This window comes from Lytechinus pictus, chromosome 16, assembly GCF_037042905.1.
Source record: "Lytechinus pictus isolate F3 Inbred chromosome 16, Lp3.0, whole genome shotgun sequence".
Classification (NCBI taxonomy): Eukaryota; Metazoa; Echinodermata; class Echinoidea; order Temnopleuroida; family Toxopneustidae; genus Lytechinus; species Lytechinus pictus.
Genome location: NC_087260.1, coordinates 1631966 through 1653300, shown reverse-complemented (window position 1 = coordinate 1653300; position 21335 = coordinate 1631966). Strand labels below are relative to the sequence as shown.

At 36.3% G+C, this 21335-nt stretch overlaps 1 protein-coding gene across 5 annotated transcripts; it reads left to right on the top strand.

Annotated features, from left to right (window-relative positions):
• Positions 1-708: 708 nt before the first annotated feature.
• LOC129279632 (uncharacterized) lies at positions 709-19623 on the top strand. 5 transcript variants are annotated; one of them, XR_010296126.1, is made up of 11 exons: positions 729-1090; positions 6005-6308; positions 7270-7383; positions 8600-8758; positions 10465-10592; positions 11415-11514; positions 12435-12535; positions 13750-13928; positions 14757-14897; positions 16824-18526; positions 18912-19623. XR_010296126.1 is itself a non-coding variant. In XM_064111478.1 (10 exons), exons 2-10 carry the CDS (start codon positions 6207-6209, stop codon positions 16952-16954), a joined length of 1155 nt encoding a protein of 384 aa, XP_063967548.1. In that variant the 5' UTR covers positions 709-1090; positions 6005-6206; the 3' UTR covers positions 16955-19623. The 5 variants fall into 5 exon arrangements, 3 of the variants coding, with proteins under 3 accessions (XP_063967548.1, XP_063967547.1, XP_063967549.1); XR_010296124.1 differs by having other exon boundaries at positions 793-1498; XM_064111478.1 differs by having other exon boundaries at positions 709-1090; positions 16824-19623.
• Positions 19624-21335: the final 1712 nt, after the last annotated feature.

Genomic DNA, 21335 nt, shown 5'->3' with positions numbered 1-21335 from the left:
AGAATTGAGACTAAGTATCTACTCTGTCGCTGTAATACTGGCAGCACATGCCAGACTGAATGGTAGACCTACTCTGGACTGGTCCGGGGTAAGGTTTGATGCGAGCTAGGATTGGGCTTATTTGCTGCCTTTGAATAAAAATCCAGTCATCTCAAGGATAAAGGGATAATGGTCCTACATTCATTAAATGGAAATCCTGATATTTTATGGGTATGAGGTATCCCAAACTGAAAAGCTCATGCCGGGAGTTCATGATTCAGTATTCCACGGACTTCAGTTATAGACCATCCGATCATTATTTATCACATGGGTTAAATTGCTTATAATGAAAATGAAATGAGAGTTCGAATTGCATTGAGAAACCGCAAACCGCATTCTTACTTCACTGCATGCCCAACTCTTCTAAAATGGAACAAATGTCTTCACACGGCTTTGACTAATCATTTTAAGAAACTACAAGGTCAATGTTAATCTTACAGGATCAGTGAAGAATCGGGCCTCCTCCATCAATCCATCCGGATTGACGTGACGTGAAGAAGAAGAGAGAAAAAAATTCCCGCCTAGCCTCGACCATGAACCCAGTCATCAGCAATACGGGAACCGGTTCCCGCTGGATCGAACACCAGTCAAACCAGTTTTCTCACGCTGTGTCTGTCTATGCGCTGTATGTGTAAAGCAGTAAAGCAAAAGCGTGCGTCCGCCAGCCTCGTAGTATGGTAGGGGGTCCTAAAGCTGCGCGGGTCCTAAAGCTACGCACCACTCATCGCGCATGTAGTTTTTTATGGCAAATGCGCACTCTGTGTGTGGAACTGTGACTGCAGAGTGACGAACGATTCCTATTCAATTTTTTCTACAGAGGCTGCAGTAAATCTCTAAATGCAGAGAAAACCAATAACTGTTTCGGAATTTTGGAGTTATATTCGCTTAAATTTCATTTTATCCTATGATAATATGAATATATTTTAGAAATTGAGGCACAGGAAATACTATTTTTTTGCATGATAAATCGAGTGCGTAGCTTTAGGACCCCTTCTACATCGGGTGGCGAAATCAAGAGGTGTTCGGAAAACACGGCGGGATTTTCGTATTAGTGAGTTTTGCGATATTTTCTTCTTGGTTAATGATCTTTAGAATGTTTGCCACAAATTAGTGAAAGATATTTGTTGAAATATTAAAATTGAGATAGTTTTTATTGTTTGAAAACAAAGTGCGTAGCTTTAGGTCCCCCCATCATATAAGTAGCTGAGAATGGCTGAAATCAAAACAACTCTTTTGTTTACAAACAAACGTAACAAGCACACACGCGCCGTATCCGAATGTAGTGCATTCAGCGCAGCCGGCAGACGTATACATACCGGTTCTTCTCTTTAATTTCCTCGTTCCTGAGCTCTAAGACTTTGCAATTCATGCCCTCATAAAGCTAACGTTAAGTACCGGTAGATCTAACGAATGCCAAGATCGAGACGAAAGAGGAAAATGCTGTATTTCTCATGATCAGGTGAGAATTGAAGATCGACTGACAATGACTTACCTCAAGTCAAGTGATGTTCGTGCACGTGCAGGCTCCACTCCACTTCACTACGGTACCGGTAAGGCGGTAGGCGGTACCCGAGGCCGAATGGAGCCTGCACGAACATTGACTTGAATTGAGCCTGAGGTACTAAACTACTATGTAGGATGGGGGTCGGGTGTCCGGACACTTTATATTTTTGAAGCCTTCTTTTTTGTCTTTGGATTACACTAAAAATACGAAATCAATAGTTGTAGGGTGTCTGGAGAAAAAAATTATTTTTCTTATTTCAAGAAAATATCACATTTTCTTTGTGAATTTGAAGAGAAATGACCTTCAGACTGACAGAAATGTAACATTTTTGAAAAAAAATCAAATTATTGGCTGCAAAAAAGAAGAATGAAATTAGGTAAATTTTCAGCATTTCTCTGCCATAGACTGTGTAGTTAAGAAATGGACACACACAAATCCAAATTTTTAGCTTCCGAGAGCTGTTAAAAATTATTATTAATGCCAAAAACTTGTCCATAAAGATTAAAGAGTCCAATAGGATTTTTAATGCTCTTTCTGATGGTATGATTTTTATAAAGATTTGGAAACCAGATCACAATGAAAAATTGCGACAAAGTGAAAAAAATTGTGCAAAACAGAAATTTCATTTTCCCATTGAAAACGCATGGAGAAATGGCAATCTCAACACACACAAAAATAAGGGTTTGCAATTTATCTCTAAATCCTTATTCAAAATGATCACATAAACTTGTCCTTACTGTCAAAAGAAGCCCCTGAATTTTCTCTTTCCATACATGCCAAACACAAGTTAATAATCAATTCAGATCATATTTTTCTAGTAGCCTGAACTTCCCCGAAAAAATGTGCCACATTTCCCCCTAAATTAGCCTGTTTTATGCTGACACTTTTCAGTGTGGCTTCAGACACCCTAATAGTTGTAATCATCTTCTATTTGGTTCTTTATAATATTTCCTGACATTTTGTACTAAAATTAGTAAAAATTGATAAAAACTTCCCTTGTAAATTGTTCCAAATGGCTTTCTAAAATTGATCGTCCGGACACACAACAACTGGGTATATTGTTTGTAGACATGACTGAGCTGAAAGATTGAACATGTTGAATGTTTTTGGTAATGATTGCACATTGTTTTTGTGGTGGACTCTGTGTGGATGTGATGATCTTAATTTTAATTTGTCATGCGGACGAATTAGGTAGTCTGTCTTACTACTCGTACCGTTGTAGCTAGATAAATACTAACTAACTGACTAAATAAAGTAGGGTGACTGCACACAGAGCAAAAAGTTTCGCTCTTTTCACCGCATTCACACAGCCAAAAATGGTCATGGTTTTGAGGGAAAAATCAAAGTTCAGCGCATTTCTGACATGTATGATCCCGTTATCCAAAATTAATGATTTTTGGTATCAAATTAAAGAGAATAATATGCTCCAAATAGCCTACTTAGACTTACTCACTTAGTTTACATTTGGTTACTACCGGTACCCACTCACACTATTGTGAGGTTAGTATATATGCTATACGAACCTTGCACAACCAACGTGTTTTTGTAGTGGATTTTAGAGTTGTCGTTAACATCGCTTCATAACGTGAATGATGTTAGCCGAAACCCATTCCGCTACTCACCAGGGCTTTTTCTGGTAGAAAGCGTTCCATTATCAATTTTTAACATATTTTTTTAATTTAAAAAGGACACAAAAAAGAGCAAAATCGCTTGCCTCCGCCTGGAAAGTGGCTTCGCACGTCTCTTCCACGGAAATAAAAGGAAGGTCGTTGGTGGTGCTAATACAGTTCGCAACCTTAATTCAGCTTGGTGGTATTTTTAAAACTAGATTCATGATTCATTGTATGCGCAATTCCAATAATTGTTTGATAAAATAGAGACCCCGTCCCCAATAAATGCAATAACTTAAAAAACATACTTTTTTATTATTTTTGCTGATGATAATACTTTTTGGAAAATATTCAAAACGACAAATTAAACAAAAAATATAGAAAATTCTATGTACCTTGAACAAAGCCCCGCAAGTGCTACCGTTCGTTTGTCAATTAACGTTCCACCAAAGTCTTTACAGTAGACAGATTGAACACTTTGCCGACTTTGCGTAACGCTTTGCATCGATTTACGTGTAAGATAATTTCTGTGTCTAGTCTTTCAATTGTAGTGTCTTTGATATGAAGATAAATCGCGCGCCCTCTTTCGCTCATTAGACGAAAAATTTGAGAGCTAGAAAGGTAGCTTTCGTATTTTGTCAACGAGAAGAAAAATCAACGCTTAAATGACGCATTTTGAGGGATATTCATCAAATTATGAGGAATTGACTTCACATCGTTTCGTAAGTTTTGTAGGAGGACTTCATTCTGTAAGTCCTCGTATTAATTTTTCGTAAATTAACGTTATTTGTTGAATGCGCCGTGCCTTCAATTATTCTGTAGTCGGCAGATGAGATGTAGCCGTGGGTGGTTACTACCATAATTTTGATGTGGCATTAAAAAAGGAAGTTCAAAGTCTCGTATCTTGTGAATAAAAGTACCATATTTTTGTAAACTAGCGAGTTTTTGTAGTATTGATAATGGCAAATCCATTGGAAATACTCATTTTTCACCTTTCCTTTAGTTTAGGATCAAGCGTCAGAATTGCTTTCAAAATACCCTTCCCCCACTACTCCAGAAAGCCCAATGCAAAACTTCACACAAAACATCTGCACTCTGTGTGTGGTCGTGTGTTTCAGCTGTGTGTGTGTTGTGACAAATTATACTACAGAGCCTATTGGGAGCTTTTGGTGGAATTTCATTCAAAATTCATTTGATTTATAATACTCAAAAACTGTTTCACGGATCACTATGAAATTTGGTAGATTTCTATTTTGCACTATTTTTATCAAGATCTGAAAAAATCAGACAGTTTAATGAAGTGGTTGATGAGATAGAAAAATCTTGCGGTCTCCCTATAAATAGATAAACAGACAATTATTTAAACAAATGAGTCGGTGGATATAGGCCTATAGTACCGGTATAAGATTTTTTTTTGTTTTGAAAGATGAATAGAGAGATAGATAGACATACATGTACATATTTGAACAGATAGTTATACATACAAGAAAGATAGACAGATGGATGATAGGTGGATAGATTAGAAGATAGATATGTATTAATATGTAGGCCTAGATATTAATAGACATGATATTGATAGATAATAGAAGAAGGGATAGAAACAAGTAAAATAAGGAATAGGGAACATATTTGGTAATAAAGAAATTACAAAAGAGGGATAAGGGAAATTTTGTTCATAGGGGAAATATGACTTATTTTTTTATATTTTCTTTTATTTTCAGCATCGGTATTTTATTTTTGCACATTATTTTGACAACAATGAGATTGCCAAATTACAGTAGGTGCAGCAATGATCAGGGATGAATCAAACTTTGTTTCTGACATCAGAAAAAATAAGAAGAGACCCCTCTAGTATGAATGTTATATCATAGAATAAAATACAAAAAAGAAAAATAGTTAATGAGTGATATCATTTTTTTTGGTAAAAAAGGCAACACGTCATGTAAAAAAGAAATAAATTAAGCATACTCTACAGTGACTAAACTTGACATGGGACATAGACTCACTCCTTGCCCTTGTAAACATCTCAAAATCTGTGGTTTGAAGCAGAATCATAGTACCCCACACATATTCACTGCCGAATCTAAAACGCATGACTCCGTGCGCAATTCGCGTTCGCCATTTTGGATTCGGCAGTGAATTAAAAACTGACTGAATACTGGGCTTGTTACTCTATAAAGGGAGACCTCGTAATTTTCTTATTTTAAGTATTTCACTTTTTTCACATATTTATTAATAAATTTGACAAGAATATTAAATGAAGAATGATATCAGATAATCAAAAGTAAATTGATAAAATTGATGAAATTAAGAATTTAAATTTTTGTTTGACCCAGGAGATCAGGAACTAACTTTAGATTTACAGCTGGTTGCTGCATGGATGTTATTGTAATAATTGCACCATTTGGAACAGATGATAATTAACAGAGAAGAGAGAATTTAGGTACAAGAAATGTGGATTTCATGCAGTAAACGACCAAGTTATGAAAGAAAATGAATGGATTTCTTGTTCATATTGCAATATTGGGATAGGGAATTTTAAAAATTGCTGCCATTTACAAAAAATATTTCTTGTCATAGACCTGAACATCTTCGAGAAAGGCTGCAGAGCCCTTTGAAGATTCTTAGAAGAAGATATTGCAGAAGAATTAGGAGAAGAAGGAAGAGGAGGAGAAGTTCTCGAGATAACTGGAAGAGAACAGAGATGATGCTTATTTTTTTATTTCATCTAAAGTTTTAATTTTTTATCCTGCAACTTCTTTCTTTAAATTATAGAGAACTTACCTGTAGTATGATTTCACCAACATACTATGCAAGTGTGGTACTCATTTCTCCCTTTCTTTTATTGCAGGAGTTATTTGACACCACCTCTCTAAGCATCCAATCAACATTTCTACCTCAGTACCACTCTTCTGCCATTTTGAATTTGTTTTACAATTATCAAAAGTTGCCCATCGACACTCATCGACCATTTGGTAAAGATCTTGAATTTATTCTGCCAAGAAATACTCTGAGCCTTTGTTGATATTCTCATCACTTGACAATCTATCGTCATGGGTCATATTCAGGAGCCAAACAGCGATTACCCTCTCTTGCCTTATGAAGCTCCCGAATGGACGTCCCGACTGGCAGTCATCCCAAAGTATCGAGTTCAGGTTAGTAAATGGTAAATTGCTAATTCGTCTATTGCCAACTGGTCCACTCATAGTCTAGTGCCATTCAGCCCATCAATATTTCGTATAACAACCATTTGGTCTAATAATCATTTGGTCCAATAACCATTTTGTCTAATAATCACTTTGTATGATCACCAATACGTCTATGACCATTACAACCAGTTGGTCTAATACCCATTTGCTTTTCATTCATTTCGCCCGATTAACACTTAATCCGATTAGACCAAATGGTATATGGCCTAAATGAATTTAAGACCATCTGGTCATCAGACGAAATGGTGAGTGGATGAAACATGGCAATTAGACCATGTGAATAGTGGACAAACTGATACACAAAATGATAGTAAAGTTGGTAATTGGACGAATGGGCATTAAACCAATTGAAAATAAACTGTCAACGGTGCCATATTTTGATGAGTAGTAATAAGTTCACCAAGGAGTACAAAGTTTGTTTTTAAATGAAGTCCTTTTTAATGAAAACAAAAACAAGGAGAAAGTTTACCATCACTGAAAGGGGAAATTTACCCTGTCGTTACGTTGGTTCTCTTAAGCATACAAACTAAAGAAACATATTGGTGACAATTTGGTGAAATCGATCAAGATTAACACAGTTATGGATCTCATAAATTTTTATTTTTATTTTGTGATATGGGACAAATGCGCCCATTGGTTGTGATGAATTTCATGTGCCGATTTGCATTGAAAATGGAGAATGTTTTGACTTGAGTATAGCTTAGCTAAGCACTATTTCCACCAGTTCCAGTCTGTTATCAACAGTGCTGTCTTTCCCTGATCAATCTCCTTGGATAGTATCCATGTAGGTTATTTGTTTAATTACTATATTTCTTCATTTTTATATTGTCTGGCAGGTCATCATAGATACAAATCTTTGTTGTGATATTATACAGAAAGGTCCATTTCTTGTTTCCTTATTTTATAGTTGGGATGTCTTGGAACACCTATTCAGCGATGGCGTCTTCCGGGAATCCCTGAGGATTTTCAGGTCCACATCAAACGCGATGATATGACAGGCAGTGTGCTCTCAGGAAATAAGGTAAATATAATCAAGGATCTTTTATTAAAGGTCCCACCTTAGCACCATCAGCGAGTGGATTTGAATCTATAGAAAAAGCAATCAATAGAGCATCTTTCTTTCACCTCATTAATAGAAAATCTGATACCATCGCACCCATGCCTATTTGCTGTTTGCATGCTTATGTATAGGACAATGGACGAAATGTAGCAAATCTGAATTGTTAATAATAATAATAACAATATATGCAATTTGTTAGGCGCCATATCCATCTTGTAAGAGATGCTCAAGGCGCCCAAGTGAAAGGGGGGGGGGGCAAACTAAATTACAAGTAACAGAAATTCATTGATGAGTTAAAGAGGTAAGCTTTAGCTAATAATCTTTAATGTTTCGACACTCTTTAATAGTCTTGCTATCTCTGATCTCTTGTGGGAAGGAATTCCATAGTGAGGGCCCTGCATGGATCAATGCCCTTTCCCCCACTTTTTTTTACATTTTCGAACTGTAAGAAGACCAGTCACTGTAGCGTAGAAGGTGTGTAGGTGTGAATGAGAGCAGAGCCATGAACTGAGTGATATACCAGTAAAAGGATTATGAATTTGACACGTTCACTCATGGGCAACCAATGGAAAGAATTAAGAACAGGAGTGATGTAGGTAAATTTGTCACAAAGGGTCACTCTACAAGCAGCAGAATTCTTTAGTTTTTGAAAACAATTAATTTGGGACTGGGGTAGATTAAATAAAAGTGCATTGCCAAAATCAAGACGAGATGAAATCAATGAATGAACAATTTTCTCTGTTGCGTTGAGAGTCAATTATTTGCGTATGACCCCTTGGTTGCGTAACTGTAGGTTGGGTTCTTTCCTTCTTTTGCCTTATATCGTTTTGTGCAGTTTTGAGGAAAACAGATAAAGCATAAGACTGGCTATTATTAAAAGCTATTGTCCTTACCAATGTTTTCATGTTGTAATGAGAAGGTTTTATTCAATAAAATTTAATGGCAATACTGCAACTAAAGGCAAGAAATTATTTGAGCATCTTTAATAGCTGATTAATGAGCTACAGTGTAAATGGGATTATTTTCAGCTTAGATCTCCTGATTTGGCATAGATAGGTTGAAATGAGCAAGATATAGATTTATGATGATACAATAAACATTCATCGTTTGCTGTGACTACATGTTGTCAGCTTCAACATCAAAAGTTAATTATTTCTTTCATTCATTGACCACTTAGGTGAGGAAGTTGGAGTTTTTAATGGCTGACTGCGTTGACCAAGGCTGTGATTCCATCATGACGTGTGGTGGCATCTTCTCAAATTCTTGCCGAGCCGGAGCCATTGCTGCCCGTCAAATGGGACTGGACAGCCATCTTTTCCTTTGGTCAGAAAAGACGGTAAGAGTATGTTCTGTACTTTGATGCATTAACTAAATATGCAGTTCTGTAGAAAACAATTCTGTTCACACAACCATGAAATTTACCTGTTTTTGGTAAGCTTCCACTTTGTATTGCTTCAGCATCTCTGCCACCTAAAAAAATTACACTGGGGCTTGGAGCGATTTTGCCCTCAAAATACTCAATAGAGCCCTGGAAAGTAAAAAAGGAGCCCTGGAAAACCCCTATTCATTTCCATGTCAAAGCTTATACAATATTACAGATTTTGGCAGTAAGTTCTGAAAAGTAGTCCCCCCCAAAAAAAAAAAAAAAAAAAAAAAAAAATTAATAAATATATACATGTGAATAAAATAAAATAAAATACCAGTATGAAGAAAGATAAAAATAATTTTAGTAATAATAATAATAAAATATGAATAATAATGATAAATAATAATGAAATATAATGCCTGAACCACGCCATCTAAAACAGAGGTCTGATGAAGCTTGCAGTCTCCTTTAATAGTGAAAGCTTACCAAAAGCGGCTCAAACTTCATGATTATGAAAAAAAAATGTTTTCTTTAATATCAGATGAACCATTTCAGTGATAACTGTACCGTTTCATTGTCTTCACTTGACTTCTTCATATATATATGTTACATTTATTATACATCAGTAGTGAATCTGGTGCACTTTGCTATTCATGATTTGACTGCGATGTGACTGGTACATTGCATAGTCATCATCAGATCTGCTGCAGCCGTAAAATTTGCCTACTTTTCCGTACGTGTAGTCGTGTACTTTATGTTCAATCCATATATTGCCATCAGCATTGGATTTTACTCAATTCATGTTCCGGTTGTATCCATTTATTTTGTTATATATTTGCTGGACAACTAAGAATACATTATTTCATTACATTATGCCATAGCATCACTTTCAATGCATACAGAGCTGCAAACGTGTTGACATAATAAGATAATCATATTACTTTTTATACGCCCGTCCTAGACGGGACGTATTATGGTATCGCGCTCGGTGTCCGTCCGTTAACTTTTCTTTGTAAATGCGATAACTTCATTTTAACTGAACCTAGGCTCATGTAATTTGGTGTGTATGGTACTAGGCATGGATCCCAGGAAGCCTATTGATTTTGAGGTCAAAAGGTCAAGGTTACAGTTACATGTTTTCATCTTACCCTTCTGCAGTCCTTGTACCCGGTAAACGTAATAACTTCAGTTCAACTAAACCTAGGCTCATATAATTTGGTGTGTTTGATACTAATATGGATCCCAGAAAGCCTATTGAATTTTAAGGTCAAATGTCAAGGTCACAGTGACATGCTTTCATCTTACCCTTCTAAAGTCCTTGTAAATGCGATAACTTCAGTGTAACGTAACCTAGGCTTATATAATTTAGTGTGTATGATGCTAGCCTGGATCCCAGGAATTCTATCGATTTTGAGGTCATAAGGTCAAAGGTGAAGTCGCCTCCTTCCACTTATCTTGCTTGACCATGAACTCCATTTTCCATGTTACAGGCGGGCATAATATGTGCTCGCCTTAGCGACACTCTTGTTTCTTTCTAGGCCAAATATGATTTTTTTTTTGGGAGGGGGAGGAGGGGAATTACACAAGGTTGGCAGCTTTGAATGCATTATTTTATTCATTATGTCATTCACATTCATTCCATCTTTACATAAACATCATTACCTTCACATCAATAGGATCTGCCGTTCACAGGAAACGCTTTGCTGGATCGTCTGGTGGGCTGTAATTTCTACCTCATGCCGTTAGACTGCCCTCTGGAGACGGAAGTATACCCCCGCATGAAACAGCTTCAGAACCATATCCAGTAAGGATCGTCATTATTATTCATGCATTCATTGATTTTCATTTATCTTTCATGTACATGTAACCTTACAATTTTTTTTTACATTTGCTGTTCATCCATGGCTTTATGTATTCTTAAGATTTCATTCTATGAAAGGTAATCTTGCATTGTGCTTTAAATGCTTATGACAAGTACAGTGTATGATATCTCATATTGAAATGCTATTACACAAATGAAGAATATTCAGGAGTTAAGTGAAATGGACAGAATACTTCATGAGGTGAACGATGATGATCTGTGCAATAAGGTGTAGCTGAGTTGAATGGACCATTTCATCTTTCACTGGCTGAAGTATTCTGCACCAGTGTCCATTGAACGAATGAAAATCATTCGTTATTTGTTTTATATGACACCTTGATTTAACATTAACGAATTTGGATGGGAAAGTCCATGCAGCTTTGATTAGCGAGCGCAGGATTGTGACATACCTTCACGTAACAGCAATAAACACTGCAGACACGTTTTTACATGTAGTGCCGGTGGTCAATGGACAAAATCGTGTGGATCCAAAATTGCACGATGATTGGATCCAATCTTCCACTTATGATGATATCATTGCCAAATTGGCTAAATGATCAATGTCAAGCAACCTATCAAATGTCACTTGAGGATTTATCTAGGTGTCATATAATATTGAAAATGTTGGATGTACATGTAAGCTTAAATAGATTATCTTGATTTTGCATAATTTTGAGGATTCTCTACCCAACGGTCTGTCTTTTCTAATCCTAGTTTAATCTAATTCCTGTCTATTCTAATCCCTGTTTGAATGATTTTGTGTAGACAAACAAGCAATAAGAAGGCTTACAGACTGCCGTTTGGTGGATCCAATGAGATTGGAGTATGGGGCTACATCGAGTGCTTCCGTGAATTGATGGGCCAGGTAAATATGACAATGTAGATCCTGATCGAGTGATAGGCTGAAATCTATGATGTGATCAGTCATTAATTTAGAGTAAATTTTATATGACTATTTGCATGATTGATTAATTGGAAATGCTATTTTTTTTTATGTGACTGTACAGTCTTGTAGTTAAGATCTGGTTATACCCACGGGCAGATTTTCACGGCAATCAAGATCTGAAGGGGAGGGGTCAATGTTTGCCCCCCCCCCCCTGTATATCCTGGGCTGAAATAGCCCAGCAAAATAAGGGTTAAAGCTTTTCCAATGTTGCAGATTTAGGCAGTAAGTTGTGAAAAGTAGCCCCGAAATATATCAAAAAAAATAAAATAATTTGCCTGTCACAGGCATGTAAAAAATGTTTCAAAGGTGCCTCATTTGTATAATTCTTACAATTGCCGTCGACATGTGTATAATTTGCATAGTTGCCATCTTCTGCAGTGTTTAAAATTAAGCATAAGTCCTAAATGCCAATTCAACAATTGTATGTTATTGTTTTGTTCGGTGGCTGCTCTGCTGTTTATAGCTTTGTTAGTGAAGAAGGTTGTCTGAAAAGTATAAAGTCTAATTTGACTCTCTTTCTCTCTCTCTCTCTCTCTCTCAGTCTCTCTCTTTACTACTGTTTCACACCTAATTACCTAAACCATCATTCCTTCTTGGTTCACAAATGGATATGTATTTCTTACAAAAGATTATTCATTTTGTCAACTCAACTGGTAGGCATACATACCTTCATATCAGATGACCCCTTGATAAAGTATCGCTTGTGGAAAACAAACCCCCAAACCCATGAAACTATCAGTAATGTTGATTTGGCTTTCATAATTTATTTGAAACCAGATTTAAAGATAAAATGAAGGATATTTAAGCAATGAAAATGTTGCATCAACTTTTGTTTCCAGGGTCTTCTTGACCGATTTACAGATGTTGTAATAGCTGCAGGGAGCAGCGGTTCTGTGACTGGCCTTGCTATTGGAAACTATCTCACAGGAAGCAAGCTGAAGTAAGTACTTCTTCATCTGAGCAGTAGAATAATTTATATTAATTTAAATTCAAGGCACCTTTTCTTTTTTTTCTGTTTCTATATATGACAACTCACTGTCTCGGACTCGGCATGACAGAACTCGGCATGACAGCATTTTGCTGGTAAACGCCAAGTTGGTATAATTATAACCAATTACCTAAGAGACATTTTACGTCTAGGTTAATCAGTCTGATTGGCTGTTTTTTGACGACATATTTTATTCTTCGCCCTTTTTATCAAAGTGGGGTTTCGAACTCACAACCTTGCAATTATGAGTCCAATGCTCTAACCACTGGACCACACGACCCGTGTTTGGTGAGGGGGGGGGGTTATGGGCCAACAGTTTCTGTGTGCTTCGTCATGATGAGGAATATTTATGTGGCATCATAACCTCAGATGATGGAAAAAAAAACAGTTTATTGGAATTCTTGCTCCAAGACTGCCTATAGTGGTTCTGATTTGAAATGAATTCTACAAGTTTCCATTGAAATAAACTAAATGTGGTTTGGTTCGCCAATCTGTCTGTCCATGTGTTATTCATTTCTTCCAAGATTTTGGGATGGAATATGTTACAGGGTGCTACATAAGCACTTGCCCGATTGCCCAGGGCAAGTAAAAGTTAGTCGGTCAAGTGTTTTGAAGTAAAGACCAAAAGTACTTGCCCGAATAGGGCAGGAAAAGTTTTCACAGTAGAATTACCAAAATTAGGGTCGATATTATTGAACCTAAATTTGGTCATGGTGGGCAAGATAAAATCACTTTGTTGAAAAATGCAAGAACAAGGTAGATCAGTTCATGTCAAAAGGGAGAAAAAAAGGTCAATGGTTTATACAACTGCAATATTTTTGTTTTAAGAGGTAAAACTTTTTTTTTCAAGGATTTTTTCGGGCAAGTGAAATAAATTTTTCCAACTATTTAAAAATTAACTTCTAAAAAGTTATGTAGTACCCTGCGTTATTGGTGGCTTATTTGGAGCCCATTTCATAAAGAGTTAGAAGTTATGTAACCTTTGTCATTATGGCAGTTGCCATGGTATTAGGGCTCATCAGCTAATCACAACCAGGATCTTCCTAGTAGTTCAATGATATGAAATGGGCCCTGGTTATCATTTTGGTGTGATCTGCTTTATTAGGCACAAAACACAGAAAATAATTTTTTTTAACTCATCTTTTTTTTTTCTTCAATTCTTGTAGGATACACGGTTTTGCTGCGTGCAAGGACAAGATGTTTTTCTACGATCTCGGTGACACGACACTTAAATCTCTCGGGCTGCAGGGCGAGGACGGCACTGGGGTCAAAGCCGTTGACATCATGCACATCCGAGATGAAGTTGTGGGCATCGGGTATGCCATGAATACTGCTGAAGAATTAGGTAATTATTAATGACAAGCTTTATCTCTGGGGCTGCAGAACGTGAGGGAATGGGCACCATTTAAAAAAAAAATCTGTATGGACAATATTGACATATGGTCCTGTGATAGCTGCTCTAGTCTTAATATCTCAGAGGGCATAGGGTTAGAGGTAGGATTGTTATAGAGTTTTTGGTTCTGAATTATGTAAACATAGGGATTAGAGTTTACTTAGTTTGGTGGTTAGGTTTTATGTTTGGCTTAAAGTGATTGGCTAACATTGATTTGACTTTTTAAAAATCTGAGGTAGAAGGTCACACTTGTCACCTGTGTCTGTGATATGTTACAAAAATGAAGCCCAGAAAAAATTGCGTTCGAAAATAATTATTTAGTGCTAAAAAATTGAAATATAAAGTGACCGAAAACATCATCTTAATTTCATCCCATACACTTATGTGTACTATTTAGGCGTCTATAAGACGCCTATTTACAAAATCAGGGTTTGCCTCGTAGTTTTAGCTTTTCATTCTCAATAATGGTTGTTTTCAGGGTTTATTAGTTCTAATACATGCACTTGTACACATGTTTCATCTTGGTTTGATAATTTTTTAAATCGGCTGCCCACAAAGTTTAACAATACCTTTAATGTACAAATTTTCCATCAGAGTATTATTACCGGTGAAAAGTAAACCACACATCACAGTTCAGGAGGAGTATTCAATGAGATCCTTGTAATGTTAACCTATGTCTTTGGAGAACATGTAAAGGTAAAGAAAGGGTTCATCGTAGTCAAAGTTATATTTAATATGGGCATCTTCCTGAACTGTCCCTTATCGCTTTGATCTTGACAGAATGCATCGAGCAGGTTGCGAGTAACACGGGTATCCTCGTGGACCCTGTGTACTCCGGGAAGGCCACCTACCATCTCATCAAGCTTATGAAGGAGAAACCGGGAACGTTCAAGGGAAAGAAGATTCTATTCATTCACACAGGTGAGTGGAAGGGTACTGTCAATTGTCACTCCGTCTTCTTTACCTCTGGGGACCATTTCATAAAGGGTTTCATCTATGGTAACTGTAATTTGGCAACTACCATGGTAACGGGTCTCAGCAACCAATCACAACCAAAGTTTCCATGGTAGTTTAATGGCAAAGTTGTATTAGTAGAAAGATGAAAGGACTTGTCAGACTTTTAATCTGACAAGTACTGATTTATCTGATAGTTACTATGGTAACAGTACCTCTCAGCCAATCATAATCAAGGAAAGTTGTCAGACCTGACAATTTGTCGGACGAAATGTGATGAAACGCTCCCCTTGGCCCCATCTTATAAAGAGTTACGATTGATCCAATCCATCGAAAATCTATGGAAATCCATCAGGATAAGTTTTTCTACAGGAAATTCACAAAATTTCCTTTGAGGAAAGCAATAAATGTATGAATATACATCATACATCATATCTAGAAAACATTTTGAACAAACATGCATTTTTAATAGATGTGGGCATTGCTGGCTTTCCATAGTTGAGGTTGATCAGATCAATCGCAATTGTTTGTAAGACAGGGCCCGGTCTCATCCAGCATGGTGTAATCCCATTTGGGTCTACAACCAGTTGGTCTGGTATCATTTGATCTTATTGTCATTGAGTGGGTGCTTCCATTTACTGACACCCCGATTTCTGACACAGCTGACGCCTCTATTCTGACACCCCTTTTCCCCATTCACTTTTGTACATGTAGTTAATATTTATTACTGTCTCATGTATTTTTCTTTTAAAAAAGAGACTTGGCCAAATTCCCTTTCTGCGATTGGGTTTTATTGCTTTTGAATATCCATTAGCCATCAACACTTCGTGTGAGGGCAAGAATGGGAAACTGTAACAGGGTCTTGCCCCAGCAATCTACCGACCTTGCCGGGCCGGGATATGCAAACGCCAAGGTTGGCCGCCTGGCTGGTTACGGATAATGGGCGGTTTATGCCCATTTGCAAGCGACAACGAACCACGATGACTTGAGAACGAAAAAGTTTGACCCTGTTACTCCCACAAACTTGGTTATGAGAACAAATATTCATCAGATTCATAACATTTAAAACATCTTAGTATCGAAAACCATACCTCGGAGATCATTTGATACTCATTTCTAGATTTTCTCGCTAAAAGTTAAACGAGCATTATTTTTTTTGAAAGTTTATTGTTTTCTTCGCGCAATGAAAAGGGGACAGTCAGCGATTCAAAGATCACGTTGATGATTAATGGATATTGAATTGCAATAAAAGCCAATCACAGAAAGGGAATTTGGCCACGTCTCTTTTTGATGAAATATACTAGAGACACTAATAAACATTCACTACATACATGTACAAAAGTGAATGGGGAAAAGGGGTGTCAGAGATTTGGGGTGTAAGTAAATGGAAACACCCTCATTTAGCCCATTTACCACTTTGTCTAATTGTCAGTTGGGCTACACCCATCTGGTCTAATTTTTACTTAGTGTATATGATAAGACAACTTTTCATTTGACAGAGTGCTAAAAGAATGAGTGAGTAGACCAACAATTGGTAATTAGACCATCTGTCATTAGACTAAATAACAGTAAGACCAAGTGGTTGTCTAATTAGTCAAATTTGATCATAGATCAAGTTGGTTTAGCCATTATGATCTTAGATTGTGTTTGATAATTTGAGAATTTAAGTGGCATTTACGTGTACGGCATATTTTATAGTTAAAATGGAAACATGTTTTAAAAAATTATTTTTAATTCTGTACAGCTGCTTAATAATGATGTTTAGAACATGCTAGAATACAAAATATTAGTATTTAAAAAAACTGAAAACTTCAACTTTGATAAACATTAATGCAATTGATTCTTGCACGTTTAATGAATTCTTCCTCTCTCTTTCCTATTCCTAATTCACAGGCGGTGTCTTCGATCTGTTCAGCGGTGCCGTCGGTTCCCGGCTCACAAAGAAAGGACACGAAGAAAACAAAGTCTACGACTGGATGTCGCTCTCGGACAAAGTCCCTGATAAAATCTCGACTACATGTTAGCTGCACTTATTTATTTCTCATCTGTACATAAAAGGAATATATTTTTCAAGTGGAAGTATCTTCAAAGAACATTTATCTATTATTGCTGAAATGCTGTACGTTGTCATGGAATTTGACCATTCCTATAAAGTATAAGCAGACTATTATTATTTGAATACATGTTTGATTTTACATCACTATCATGTACTCTGTGATTCATTTCTACAGTGGGGATGATATTGTATTTATGTTTCCCTTTATTTAATTTGGCATTTTTTGCAATTTTAAGTAATGAGTTGTTAATGATTTTTACATTTCGCCTCTTATTCCCCTTTGACAATGTGATGTGCTAATGTTATTTATTTTTATTTTGTTTTATGTTACTGGTAGAGAGAGATGAGTCCATGCCTTTATTACCTGATTAGGCCGTTTGGATATGTATCGTAACATAAAGCTTACCAAGTAATCATGGGGCTGACAATCGATCATGATTAATAATCATTGTAATTGATTGTAGAAATTCAGTGATTAATATGCAAGTTTTATTTGGGACCTTTTCATCAACCTGAATACTTGGTGAAGGTTGAATGAAAAAAGTGCTTGGAATTCGCACCTTCTTGTAATTCAGAGGAGCACATTGAAACAAGTCCAATCCAATTGTGTGCATGTTCTCTGTGCATTAATGTTTGTTTGCTTAGAGAGCCTATTGTCAGCGTTCTCATGCTGTGTAGTGTCTGATGCAGAAAGACTACTTGCTAACTACTAAAACCCAAGTAAAAAACGACAAGTCGCTAGCTGCCAAAAGGCTAGCCAAGTCATTGCGCACTTTTGTCTGCCGAACAAGGTTTGAAAATAAATGCTGTGTGTGTTTACAAGTAGTGATTGCCGGACCGAGCTGCTTCAGCACCTTACATGGTTAGTCTATGTACTTAGGGTGCATTTTGGGAGATAACAGTGTTGAGTTCCTTGGCTAAAGGCTGCCAAAGTGAATTTTTTTTTTAAATGATCCCTTTTTCGAATTGTAGCCATTGTGTATGAATTTCCAAGTCCCAAATTAGCCTTGGGGCATTGTGGTCAATTTTAATTTCTATCATTGTTCTTGATGACAATTGTATCTTATCTTATTCTATGAGAATCCAACTACAGGACTATAACAGACCTAAGTGTATACCATGTCTATGATTCCCTTTTAACCATAGGGATAGTAGTGTCTCCTCTGTGTCACATGCGACTTCTTCAGGAAATATTTGTATTATCCCACTCAAAGCCAGTCAATATTATATGAATATATTCCTCTGTTGCATTATGGGAATCTCCACCTATTGGACATTAATTATCTGTTGGCATTATGGAAAACATTCTTTGCAAATCCTATCATTTTTGGGTGATCACTGTTTTCTGTCATTAGCTTAGATTCATGGCCTGATCATTTATTTTTTTTAATCTGTGTTAAAAACATTTGCAATTAAACCTGTCATTGCTGCTGCTTGTCTGGTGAAACTTTTCTTTAAAGGAGAATGAAACCCTTGAAACCAGCTGAATCCATATCAAAGAGAAAAATCAAAGAAACATATTGTTGAAAGTTTGAGGAAGATTGAATGAATAATAAGAAAGTTATGAGCATTTGAATATTGAGATCACTAATGCCATGTAGATTTTCCCTTTGGCAATGCGACCAAGATCTGTGCTGTCACACACGTACAACTCCCTCATTACTTTAGTACTTATTTAACTTATATTCTCACTTTTATAGAGTCTATCACAAGGTGAGGTGTTCTCTTTATATGAGAGGACAAGTACAGAGGTTTCACAACATTATATCATTGATGAATCGTTCGCCATATGATTAGAATGAGCAACAAGAGATGTTTTGGGGTATATTTTCAGTGTCCAAAAGGGGAGAGTTGTTCATCTGTGACATCATAGATCTTGGTCGCATTGCCAATGGGAGGATCTCCATAGCATTAGTGATCTCGACATTCAAATGCTCATAACTCTTTTATTGCTAGTCCTATTTTACTCAAACTTTTGTTGATCTTATTCTTTGATTTTTCTGCTTTCACAAAAGCTAACAAAAGCTAGCTCCAAGAGTTTTATTCTCCTTTAATGGTCACCGAGACTGTCCCCTGATTGAAAGGAATGTGTTATAGAACCTGTCTACAGTGGTCACTTTTTCTCAGTTTTCCTTAGATGGTCTTAAAAGACAAGTTAGACTGTAATTTTCAGGCCATCCATCTTATTTATGAATTTACTGTCACTCTTGTTGAATAATGTTTGCACTTTGCAGTAATGTATGTTGTTTGATTGCAAGGTGATTTTGAATATTTTAGGTATCCATGGTATTCAAATTGTTATTTATTTTGTATGTCAAGTGCCAAATAATGCAAAAAAATGAAAATAAAAACTTTGGATGTAATATTGGGAAGGGGAGATGTATTTGTGTGTGGATGAGGGGGTGTGTGTGTTAGAGAGAGAGAGAGAGAGAGAGAATGAAAATGGTGGAAAGGGCAGTGTTAGGGGAAAGACAGAAATATGAAGATGAAAATTTTGCGACTAGGGATGAAATGAATATATTTTGATAAGCTGCTATATCTTAATTCGTATGTTGAGTTTGCCATGACTATACTGATTTCACAAATGTAAAATACAAAACAATGTCTGACTATAGAAAATGAAAATTTGAATAAAAAGTACAAAATATAATGTTATAAGCATACACGATCTGACCTTTGTCATTTATTTGTATTATTTTGAGTTGAATGGTATTTAATTAAAGTATACATGTAGCTTGTGTATGATGAGAGTGTGTGTGTATGAGAGAGAGGGGGCAAAATCAATAAGTAATGAGAAAAAAACTTGTAAAACTTTTTAATAAAATCAGACCAAATGATTAAGGGTTGAAAACAAATCAAATTACACAAATGAATTTGATTTCGTAATAAAATGATAAACTAACGAGGACAAAAGCAGAAGATATTCAAATGTGAAGTTTGGCATTTTAGATGAAACCACATTTTTTTGTTTTGCTTTGCTTTTGTGTGTGTTTTATATATAAAATCTTTATTCAGATTATTTAAATTAAATGTGAGAAGAATATGTCCTCGTCTCTCTCACTGCACTTTCATGATGACAAGCATTAAATTGTTTCAGCAACAGGAAAACCAAAACTGTAGCATCTCATACTTTTTTATTGTTTATCCTATTTTTATGTACTTTTCAGTGTTTTGCTTGTTGGACAAGTACCCCTTGAAAATAGTAGAGGAAACGACTGATATTATAATTATAGCGTTGGTCATTAAAGCGTGGTGTAGTGATACGCAGGGGCTGCATTAATGACGAGGAGGAAGAGAAGAAGAAGGAGGAGGAGGAGAAAAGGGAGGAGAACTTGAACTAGAAGAGGAAGAGAAGAAGAGCAGGAGCGTTCGCAGGAGGAGTGCACCACTGTGACATCCAGGACTAGATCAGCACCTTCTATGTTTATTTCCATTTCGTCTCATGCCAATTCGTCCAATTGCCAACTCGTCGACTATCATTTGGTCTACCATCAGTTCGTCCACTCACCACATGGTCTAATTTCATTTAGTTTAATGTCATTCCGTCTAATAACCAGTACGTCCAATAGCTATTTAGTCCAAGACCATTTTGGTCTAATATTAGACTAGGTACGTGTTAATTGGGCCAAATGAATGAAAATAAAAGGAATATTAGACAAACTTGTTATGAGACGAAATGGTCATATGCGATGATTGGACCAAATGGTAATTGGACCAAATGATTGTTAGACGAATTGTTGATGGACGGAATGGCATAAGAATAAATGAAATGGTGAATGGACGAATTGGCAATTTACCGCACCCATTATCTCCTTCATCGATTATAATGCCAGTATGTACTCATAAGTTCATTTTATTTGTCTTCCAACTTTGAGTTTGAATACATGACAAACATACAAGTGTGTATGAAACAATAAGCAGAGTACATGATAAAACATGCAAGTATACATAAAACAGAGTATGCAGAAAACATTGTTTTTAAAGGTCAAGTCCACCACAGCAAAATGTTGATTTGAATCAATAGAGAAAAATCAAACTAGCATAACGCTGAAAATTTCATCAAAATCGGATGTAAAATAAGAAAGTTATGACATTTTAAAATTTCTCTTCCTCACTTGTAGGCAAAAAAATAGACTTTCCAAAGTAGGCTCAGACAAGAAGTCAGCACAGGTTTTTTGACAGGGTGGAATAGCCGCCTGTAAATTTGGACCAATATTACAAAAAATAATTGTTGAACTCTTCTACAATAACACTGTTATCATCCACAACTTGATCATTTATGATTACCTGTTTTATCTTTGAAACCTTATAAGTGGTGCTTTAAAAACATTTCTGATCACTTTCCAGGT

Coding starts and splice junctions, on each gene's coding strand:
- LOC129279632 (XM_064111478.1), top strand. CDS start 6,207: ATGGGTCATATTCAGGAGCCAAACAGCGATTACCCTCTCTTGCCTTAT. Junction 6,309..7,269: donor TCCCAAAGTATCGAGTTCAG/GTTAGTAAATGG, acceptor CTTATTTTATAG/TTGGGATGTCTTGGAACACC. Junction 10,593..11,414: donor CAGCTTCAGAACCATATCCA/GTAAGGATCGTC, acceptor GATTTTGTGTAG/ACAAACAAGCAATAAGAAGG.